This window comes from Patella vulgata, chromosome 3 (assembly GCF_932274485.2).
Source record: "Patella vulgata chromosome 3, xgPatVulg1.2, whole genome shotgun sequence".
Lineage (NCBI taxonomy): Eukaryota > Metazoa > Mollusca > Gastropoda > Patellidae > Patella > Patella vulgata.
In genome coordinates this window covers 70,937,917-70,949,411 of record NC_065881.2, presented here as the reverse complement: position 1 = coordinate 70,949,411, position 11,495 = coordinate 70,937,917, and the positions used below count along the sequence as shown (strand labels likewise).

Here is an 11,495-nt window from a genome sequence, read left to right as displayed (position 1 = left end):
GGTCTGAATATACTTTTATCTGTATAAAACCTCTACATATGACAATATGTTGGTGCGATGTTTTAGTTTAATGCCCGTAAAATATGCCAAAACAGTGTTTACAGAAGACTGAAACTTTTAAAAAAAATTTATTGGGGTGCCCCCCCCCCCCGAGTGGGAGGGTGACCCTCGCAAACTCTCCCTCGTGCCTCCGGCGTCACAGATTGTCAACATTTTATATAATTTCATTTGCGGAACCCCCCAATATATATTTCACGGCTACGCCTCTGCTTGGAACAAATTTGATCTCTATCGAGTTAAAATCGGTTCTGGACACTAATCTCACAGAGAGTTTTATAATACTTGATATTAGTAGGGTTCATCCTCTCCGATCCCAGTGCTTCACACCAAATTTGATAATCAATATTCTGTTCACTCTAACGATTCTTTGTCTCACAAACCTAACGCTTCATATCAAATTGGAAAAAAATCCATTAAAATCTATAGCCACTATCCCGGGTATAACTGCGGAACGTTTGAAATTGATAGCTCTTATGACAACAAGCTTACATAATTATGTTGGACGTGAAGGGAGGAGGGGCAGTAACCTATTATTGAAAAACTCGATTAATATTCATTCGGAACCTTGTGAATAGACGTTTGATCGACGGTGACAACAGTATACGTTCACATACATGGACTTACAGCATTTATAAAATCGAAAGCAAAGCGGTCAGCAATTTAACACATAATTAATAATAATAATACAATCCAAAAATCTAACACGGATGACAGATAATGAAATTAACTACTAGTAAAATGATTATAAACACACATTCTACAACACAAATCATTGTACAATTACATAAGCAAATAATTGCAAAATATAATACACAAATAATTATAAATTTAATCCGCAGATATTTGTATAATCTAATACACAAATAAATATAAATCTAATACACATATTATATTTACAAATATAGATACTGGTGCAGGATATTACAGTTAATTATACAGTTTATTACAAACAATGATTACACCAATAATTAAAAATCTAATAATCTAATACACCAATAATTATAAATTTAATACACAAATAATTATAGATCTAATACACAAATAATCATATATCTAATACATAAATAATTATATATATAATACACAAATAATTATATATCTAATACACAAATAATGATAAATTTAATACGCAAATAATTATAAATCTAATACACAAATAAATATATATCTAATACACAAATAATTATAAATCAGAACACCCCCATTCCCACACCCTAGAAATGCACCCTCGCCGTTCTCTCTCCAATACAGCCCCACAAATGCATTAAATAAAAAAAAGAAGAAGCATAAGACACAATTAATAATGTAACCGCTCATATTTCCGTTTAAATTGAAAAAGAAATATATAATTCGGAATCGATGTCACAATTCATTTACAAAGTAATCAACATTTGCAAAACTAATCTAATATGTTAGACTTCAGCATTTTGAGATGACGTGAAAAGGCACGAAGATCCAATAAGATAAAGCAGCCTACGGTGCAACACAGAATAATCACAGCCAGTGACCCTACTCCCTGTGCTGATGGTCTGTAATCTGGGATACTGATTTTCTTCCTTATAGTAGCTGACAAGTTCCTCGTATCCACCAATAGATCATCTCTGATCTGTAATGATTTTTGTTTTGCCACTTCATATTCACTGACATTGGAGTATACAACATGGCATCCACAAACGCAAATGTCCGTGTTTTCAATAGCCAGTGGTGTAGTGGGATCTGAAAAATGAACGACAGATTAAGGAAAACAAAGTGAAACCATCAAACAAGTTTTCTGTTCCGCGAACTGTTGGGCATCGGATTGCACAGGGTAACCACAGAAATAAAAAAAAAGCCGGGGGAACCCTTCGCCAGCGAATTTCGCCTTGTGGACCTCGACCAATGCCAGACTACAATCGCGGGGCCTCTTTAGAATGACACGCATGCGTAACACACAATTAACCGTCTGTAATGCAAGAATAATTACATAATATCTGATCACATACGAAATCTATTCAGTTCCCAATGGCATACAAGTTTAGAAGCCTAGACCGATCACCGAGTGGAACTTCACAGAGAAGGTTAAGGGATAGCTCAGTCTCCGCCCTCGCGCGGCTAGATCGATTACCGTGGAACTTTAATCTGGAATTTGAATGTGTTCTCTTTTTGCCATGAACCGCGGGGCCCCTAAACCCGCGGGACCTTGGGCCTGGGCCCCGCAGGCCCATACCTAAGCTGTCGGTGGACACCATTCGCCCTAATATATGTATTGTCGCTGACTCGTACGACGGGAGTAGCTGTGGCTCAGTGTGTAAGACGCTGGCTCGCTCGCATGGAGGTCGACAGTTCGATCCCAGTGTTTGCCGAGAAAGTTCATCGGGATTTTCCGGAACGGCGCTCCCTTGTCCTTGTTGCAGGACGGAGAACCTCGCAAGGAACAGCGTATGGTTGGTCGGATGGGACAGAAAACCCAGGTCACATATTCGACTGTCTTCGTTAGCCGTGTTGGTGCAGAAAAGCAGGACCCCCCCCCCCCCCCACAAATTCATTTCATTTCATTTAGTCTCCATAAGAAGCGCTGTATTAAATTGACGAAATAGAAAGTAGAACCTTACTTATACGAGTGATAAAAAGTAGAATCTAACAGATACAAGTGATATAAAGTAGAATCTTACCAATACAGGTGATAGCTGAATGATAAAACGACCTGTTGAATGAGCCGTTCGCTAAACATGCAATGTGGATATAATCTCCAGCAGTGGTATCAAACCCGTTGGCGCATTCAATTGTTACTGTGTCTAGATAACGTATTGGACTAGTGTACTGAAACGCATAACCTGGTGCACTTGGTAGTTGGCTTTCAGCACATGTTACTGTTTCTGAAACGATATAACAGGGAGACAAAATTTTATTTACTTTCATCTGGTCAGAATATAACATAGACTAGCATATACCTATAGCTATGTAACCGTGTTCATTAGCTCAGTCGTAGCAGAACAGTAGGGCGTTAAACCCCATTTCATTTAATTTCATTTCATACCCATGTAAAGTAAATTCGGAAACGTCGCTATCCATGCAAAATCTAGATAGATCATGTCAAATATTCTTCACCGCGTTGGTGACCCAAGGAAAACCAGTTGTTCCGAAAGCCAAGAGCTACCCAGTCCGCATCTGCATAGTCTGAATAACTGGCGGATAAATTCCTACTTTTAGTTCTAAAAGATGGACTGACTCTACATTTTAATCAGGCGTGTTCAACGAGTACGCATGTAGTAGGTAGTAATCACACATGTAGGGAGTAACTTACTTCTCAACTGACAAGTTGTTTCACATTTAATCTGTATATAAGGCTCATCACATCGACCAGCTTTTGCCCAAATTCCACATTGACAGTTTGTATCATAGTTTCCCAATTCTAGAAATAAATCAGAATGAATATAAAAAAAGGAAACTCGATCGCCCCCTGAATAATCTGTCTGATTTTATTGCCCTCTTTTATGGTGAAGGTCAGGCAGATAAGGTCCCGTTTGTTTTCGGAGCCTACGGAAATAATCAGAAATTAAATTTACGATCCGGACATGTTAAACTTTTCGAGAAAAATATCAGACATAACTATTACTGGACGCCCGGGCCTATGGCAATTTCGTGTTAAATGAAGTACAGCGATCAAAAAAAATAAATAAAAAAATGAAAAAATAAATAAATAAATAAAAATAAGAATAAAAAAGGATAATCTCTTGAAAATAAATTCTTACTTTGACAGAAGGGTGCCACCTTACAGGAGAATGAACAACGACACCAATAGTCCAGTTTAAAAATACATTCACCCACGCTTGCCCAGTATTCACAGGTAGAGGAATTGAAGTTCAAAGAAGATTCACAGGAATCTGGAAATATATAAATGGGTCACTGCATGAAGATGTTTCTGATGAATGAATTCGTGGGTTTACAGTGATAGTCACTCCATGGATTTAAAAACGTATAATGATTATGGTTCTATATGCTTATCAAAATATACTGTACAAATTATTAAAACACGTCGACTGCTGTCTTTGTTTTTTTGGACGCAGAGCTTCGCTGGTGCTGTAATTCTCCTAAATCATTTGTCATTTGTATAAATGTATATAGTCAGCGTTCTAATAACCATATGAATGACCATATGAATGCCAGATTCGAAAATGGGCCTTAAACTCTGCAATTTGTATCCACATGAATGCGCAAATGAGCTGCCCACAAAATAAACCTTCGGCATTAAGTTGTTTTTGGTTTTTGCTTGTTTTGTTAAAGATGCACTATATATGATTTAGATAAAGGGTTTGTCGTTCTTGCTATAATAGTCCAAATAAAGATAATGAAAAATGAATATATGGAAAATTTCAGTCAAATTACTTTAATCTGAGAGAAGATATGGGTGTTTGACGTTTTGACAAGATTACCACTGTTACGAAAAACGTCTCGATTATCTATTTTAACGTTAAATTATTACAGTAACGTCGCGGCTGTTCTAATCCTTTCAATATCGAAGCCATCCGATGAGCTACCGAGTTTATTTGGGCTTGTCATGTCAATAAATGTCTAAATAATAATTTATATGTATAACATCTGAAGCTAGAAAAAAAACCTGCCTTGAGCAGATTTGGCTTTTCCTTAATGCATCTTTAATGTTCAATTACTTACCACCACATATTAATTCATCACGAGAATAATCCAGCTTTAATGATTTGTCGACTTGACAGACAAACACATCTAGGCTACCATAAACGGCTTGATATGGTGACAAACAGGTACGTGTTACACTATCTAAGTAACGAACAGGTTTGGTATATTCAACACGTTTTGTTTTATCAGCAGGAAGTAGATTAACATCACAAAAAACCGCTGAAAACACAATACATGCTGATAATAATCTAGTACAATATGTTCGAGGCTTTGCATAGCCTTATTATGTGTCGGATATAAACGTTTATTTTATGATCAGTAGTGGAATACCGCGTTTTATCAGTGGCTAGCAGTAGTCCATGTTGTTTTTACCTAAAATGATTGTAAAATCATAAAATAAATAGAACATTTGTCGTTTTAGAGTGAATAACATATTTTATTTCAACTCTAAGCAAGAAAACGTTTATATTTTCACTCATGCTACGCATTCGTGAAAATATAAGTTTTCTTGCTTCTCGATGAAATAAAATATGTTATTCCCTCTAAAACGACAAATATCCTCTATATCTACGCACATGCTAAGTATTTTTTCAGGGTAAGGGTTAGCGGTCATGAAAGAGTCAGCACAAGCCCTGAAAATTAGTCAAATCGATCAATTCTGACTTACTTTATCGCCATTTGAAGTTTATATTGGTTTCTATTTATTTACATTCTTCGTGAAGGCCTTTGCACACTCAGATGTGCTTAATTACATACAACAGTCGTTATATTTAAACAGTACATTTCTTTGGCTTTCGAAATGTATGAAAACGATTTTATTTCACAAATACTGAAGAAATTCAAATCAAATTACAAAAAAGTGTGACCTTTAAGAACCATCCAATTATTGAAATTGACAGTTAAAACGGTGTTGTTGATTTCTAGACACATCACTCAAAAGCAGATTTTAGACAAAGCAACAGTTGAATCTTGTTTATTCCAAATCATTTACATCAATATTATATTGTTTTCTCGTCTGAATATCGTCTGGGTCTAATGAACTGTCATAAAGGAGCTTTTTTTCCTTAAGGAGTCCTACTAACAGCATTTCTTGTATTTAAAATGAAACAAAGAAAAACTGAATATTTGCGTTATTAAAACTAAAACTTGGATCAGTCGCGGATTATAGCGGTGGTACCATAGTTTCCAGCCTTAGAACATAAAAAAATGAAATTGTACAAACTTGCCATTCACCATAGAATTAGAATGATTAACAGGTGAATAGGGGCTTGAAAATGGCGAGAAACTTTATCGACAAATATCTGAATTGAACTCAGTAAACCATCATGACCCCAGATTTAACTAGATGGAGATTTTATAATATACTTCAATAAGTTTTGATTTGCCCCCCACAACCCAAGAACGCTTTTTTGCAAGGGGTATAAATATGCGAAAATACAACGCTCGTCATAATAAATATACTCTTCAAAAAAAGTACGGGATATTCAGAAACAATATAAAACTGCGGAAATGCACACTATGCGACAACTTAAGCGACGAGTCTGGCGACAAATATCGCCTCAATATAAGTCGATTGGGCACACTTCACGACGACTTTGGCGATCACGGAAAAAAACACCCTGTCACGTGCTTCGTCATGTGACACCTGTAAATTCATTTTATCCGTCATCGCGTTAAATACTTTAATTAATATTGTTTTGTACTTGATGATCAGGAGGCGGCGTAGCCGTCTCAGTACAACGCCCGTGGAGTGCAGTGCGTTTATAGTATTATAAGTTACTAGCTCAAATTGGGCGACTCTTGCATGTATAGAAAAACAAGCTACGTGAGGATGAGTCCAGAAATATTCCAGAGAATCCTAAATATAATCAATTCTCTCATTCCCAAACAAACAACCAAGATGAGACAACCAATAAGCGCAGGTGGGCGATGGACGGTCACTCTACGTTTTCTCGCTACAGGTACTGGAAAAATAACGCCCATTCTAATTACCATCCATGAATCCTAGGACTATATTATTATTGAGTACATTGCTATATAGGAGGAACAATCCACTCTGCCTACCATATGTATTCGACAGGTTTGCCAGAATTCCAAACTTAATTTCAATTAGTTAGTTAGGGCTAAATTATTAGTTAGGGCTAAATTAGATTACCCGAGTCACTTAATATTATACATGCAACAGAAACAAATTCTGAGAAATCTCGTGTGTGGTTATGTCACATGAGAAGAATAACCAAAAATTGTTGGTTTAATAGGTGAATTTATTTTCTTCGTTGTCGCTTAAATTATCGCCGAGGTGAGCACATTACACGATTTGTTGCCGATGAAGCGACGACTTGGGCGATCATATCAAACAAGTCCATCGCCGCGATGGTCGCTGGCGACGAAATATCGCTTGCGATCGAGTGCGCACACTAGGCGAGTTTTTGATTTTTCATCGTCGGCGACCGAAATCGCCTATGTCGTCGCGTAGTGTGCACCAGGCTACCAGTGTATGTTAAAGGAGCTAAATCGCTAACATTTTAGACCTAGAAATTGACATAAGTAGGTCGTAACACATATAATACTGTAATATGAATGTATATAAACTGATATACATTCAATGGTTTCCGTTTTTACTCTAATTTCAAATCAGTTAAGTTCCGCGAAATAAGCCAGCAGTCTCAATCGAATGCAAATTTCTAGCGCCTGGTTATTCCAGTCTACATATGCCGTTTGGTTTGGTGCAATATGTCTAGCCTCGTTCCTCGAGTCTCTTGCTAGAACTGGGGCTGAAACGCATTATGGTACACGATTCGTGTACCAATGGTAAAATGTTTATTTTGTCTTAAATATTGGATATCAGAAGCCACATCTTTTTCCGGTAAGATCACAGCATCAATGTTGATTTAAATTGACAAATAATTTGTGTTTTCCATGTTGAAGATTTTGGATGATATTGAGTTAGAGACTTAGCTACTTTAATAACAGGTCAATTGCCTACCCATGAACATAAACAGTTCATATGGGCGGCTTATCTGACGGTCCCATTTCACCCGCAAAGAGATACACCGTCAAAAGTGAAAATGGACGTTTTTGATTTTTGATAATGAGTAATTACCAATCCCCAGACATTCAGCAATTCGTCGTGGCATGCTCCTAATCAACCGTCCAATCACGATTTAGGGCAATCTGACCCACTCCTCTTGAAGTGCCACGGCCAATTCTTGCAGTGTTGTCGGTTGACGTTGACGTCGACGAACACGTCTCCCGATCAAATTAAACGTAACACACTAAAGCAAAGATGCACTAAACAGTAAATCTCTTGCAAGAACCGATAGGAAAGCAGACATGGATAGATAAACCAGCACGCGGCAGTTTTCATCAACCCTTCCTTGAAGTGTCAAATTTGACAATGCCCCCCCCCCCCACTTCTATGGCGCTATTGTGTGTCGTATGGGCAACTCAGTGGTTCTGGTGGGGCGATATCATAGCATGTCAAATGTCCATGACTATTTATCATATCGCAACCTGCATAGTTATTTGCATTTCAACAGCCACTACTTTTTTTGAAGAGTTTATGTAGGATTTTGGCTAGCGTATTACGGACATTTACTATAACATGTAGTAGCCCCTTTAACAACTGTTAAAAACGAAGCAAATTAAGAGTTGATTTAGCAGTGAATTAAAACTTCCGACACAAACTGATTTAAAATATTACGTGACTACGGCAGCATCAAACGGAGGTCGATCATCATCAATTGCTATTTGGCACGTCTCTTATTCAAATCGTTTATATTATTGAATAGTTTCAATACTAAAATTAACATTTCATCGTTAAGTTTACTGACAGTCTAGTTTTGGTACTCTCTCGGTCTCCCGGTTTCCTCCCACAGCTAAAGACCCCAAATTGAAACGTATGTTAGTTCAGAAATGGCCTGTAGAGACTGTATATGATTTTAAACATAAAAGTAGTGAACCGTTTTAAAGGTCTAGAAATTTGTTAAACTTATGAAACCCTGGTACATATTTTATTGATTTGTGAGAACATCTCCTTCCCACATAAAATTGCTCCACTCTGAACCGAGATATTAGCTTTTGAATTTTAGTCTAGCCTCGATCATCATTACTAAAGTCGGTAAATCCCGAGGTTCTAGTACATCTTACCTGTTCTAGTTAAACACGTCACAATACAAATATCGGGCATGCTACTGTCTGTCTCACATGTTGATGCTAAACTTCCACAATTACACGTACTGTCTATTATTGGGGTTGCTTAATAATAATAAAAGAATTTTTAGAGATTGTTACTGATCGTAAAAATAAATAATAACAAAAAAAACATAATGATATTTTATTTTTAACATTTTTCAAATAAGATTTCAGTGTAAACATCCTTTTCACAATTCAAAAATATCTATAAAAAAGCGAAATTTATCTTCCTCAAAGGTCATAAATATCTGATAATAGAATATTAAGGCGCATTTAGGCCTCGACAGTGTTTAGCTAACTAGTGATAGTTTACACGTACGTTCTAAACTACTGTTATCAGCATTCAGTAGTACGACTCTTATGCTATTCTCACACAGTGAAGAATATCCTTGCGAATATGAAAATTTGAAATTCGCGGCAAATTAGTCGAAAAAAATAAGATTGCCTGGAGAAATACTGAAAAAATGAGGCCTTACAAATGTTTATCAATGCTTGCGAATTTCTTACGAATCCTTTCGAATCTGTTGGGAATGCTTGCGAATGACCAGAACACACAACACATGCGCGGTGAATTGCATATAAACTCCTTGCCCATACTTCTGCTTTGTCACTGAATGCCTGGCTTTCACGTGGGCTACGAATGCTACGAATAGTGGCGCTACGAATGCTACAAATAGTGGCGAATCGAAATTCGTGGCGATACAGCAAAAATATAAAAAATATCGTAGAAAACTTGGAGTAGCTGCGAAGCAGTTACGAATAGTTAACGAAAGAGTTACGATAATTCGTGGGTAATCGGTTGAAAAATAATTATGCTGGATACGGTGGCTGATAAGGGACATGAAAAATAATTTTCATTTATTTTTTTTAATTTTCACCAAAGTCAATTTTAATATTCATGTAATTTGAAGGTAGAGTCCTACGAAATGAAAGAAACATCTATACGAACTAAATCGATTCAGTTCCGAATGAGTTACGGATATTACGAATACACTATACCCTCCACGAATAATGCCGATAAAGCTACGAAAAGTTTACGATATTTGGCACTATTCGTTAAAGAATCGAATACGAATGGTTTACGATACGTCTACGAATTCCGAAATTCGTAGACCGTCCACGAAAGATTTTGACAAACACAAATTTTCGTGGCCGAACTACGAACTGCTACGAACAATACGAATGTGTAGGAACCAAATAAGAATCACTCACGGCCTTCATAAACCGTCTACGATTTATCTACGAATCAAAAAGTTTGGATTCGGGACGATTCGAGACGATTCGTGGCATTCCTATCCCACGAAATGTTTTGTTCCAAAATAACTTACGAACTTCAAGAGAGGGGTTACACATATGCATAGCCTGTTCCCCAACCCAAATTCAGATTTAACGAATAAAAATATTGTTTAAAAAAAAAAAGAAAAAAAAAAGAGAACCATCTACAATTTATCTACGAATCGGAAAATGTTTGGATTCGGGGCGATTCGTCGTAGTCCACGTGACACAAGGGCATAATACTCACTCTGGCATAATGGTGGGGCTCTACACGAATAAGGACAGCTACACCATAAGGGAAGATATGTTCCACACAAGCCTTTAGCTGCATACTCTGGACAGAGGGCTAACAGATCCAACTCACGGGTACACGGATCTGTAATTCGACATATTATAAATGTATAAATAAAATAAATTTAAGTTAAATAAATTAATAAAAGTATAATAACACAATATAAACAAGTAATACGAGAGGTTGAACCAATAAAGGAATACTGACTAGCTGTGGTGGTATCCATACTTTTAGTAGTTTCTGGTACCGCAGTGTTCCCATCTGTTGGTACTATCATCAGAACAAGCTGCATCTCCAAGAGTGTACCTGTATCAATATATAATAAACCGATGTCTAGAGCAAACAGAACATCCAGAACATCAAACATTTTACGATATAAAATTCTCCAGAGAATCATCTTTATGAATAATATCAAATAAAATTTTGTTATGTATCTCTCTTTATGAAAGTTGACTGAAAGTGAGTTAATAGAGTAAAACATTTACCCTACCATACTATATCATTACATTTTACAATCGACACCCCGACTAATTAGATGAATAATCTAGAGCACATGCACACGGAAGAACAATTATCATTTGATTTTGGCGACGCCCAAATTAATTAGTAATATTGTTCTTCAATAACTATGTGTCATGGTGTATTGTTCTATTCAGTTGCTCTATTCGGTTTATGAAGTAAAACAGCATAATGCATGTGATATAATTTATTGCTCCATCTAGTTAATAAATACTGCTAAAGTAGTATTCTTAGATGAATGTTTGAAATTCGATTAATAAAGTAAAAGCTGCAACATACCTAAAAACAGCATCTTTACCATCAACCTCTTCTCCTGTAGATAAAACACTCTATTCAGTTCCAATATTTTAATTATTTATGTTCTTTAATTCGTATTAAATTGTAAGAAGAGTTATTAAATTCAATTAATACAACAACGCCATTATCATCCTTACCATTACATCAACACTAGTAGATTCATATAATACAGCAACACCTTCATTACCTTGAACATGTACGTAAACAACAGTAGATACATTTA

At 36.4% G+C, this 11,495-nt stretch overlaps 1 protein-coding gene across 1 annotated transcript; it reads right to left on the bottom strand.

Annotated features, from left to right (window-relative positions):
- Positions 1-1,037: 1,037 nt before the first annotated feature.
- LOC126816796 (uncharacterized) lies at positions 1,038-8,933 on the bottom strand. The gene is made up of 6 exons (XM_050543513.2): positions 8,845-8,933; positions 4,714-4,914; positions 3,792-3,923; positions 3,344-3,451; positions 2,712-2,915; positions 1,038-1,776 (listed from the first exon to the last, which is right to left on the bottom strand). Exons 1-6 carry the CDS (start codon positions 8,882-8,884, stop codon positions 1,460-1,462), a joined length of 1,002 nt encoding a protein of 333 aa, XP_050399470.1. The 5' UTR covers positions 8,885-8,933; the 3' UTR covers positions 1,038-1,459.
- Positions 8,934-11,495: the final 2,562 nt, after the last annotated feature.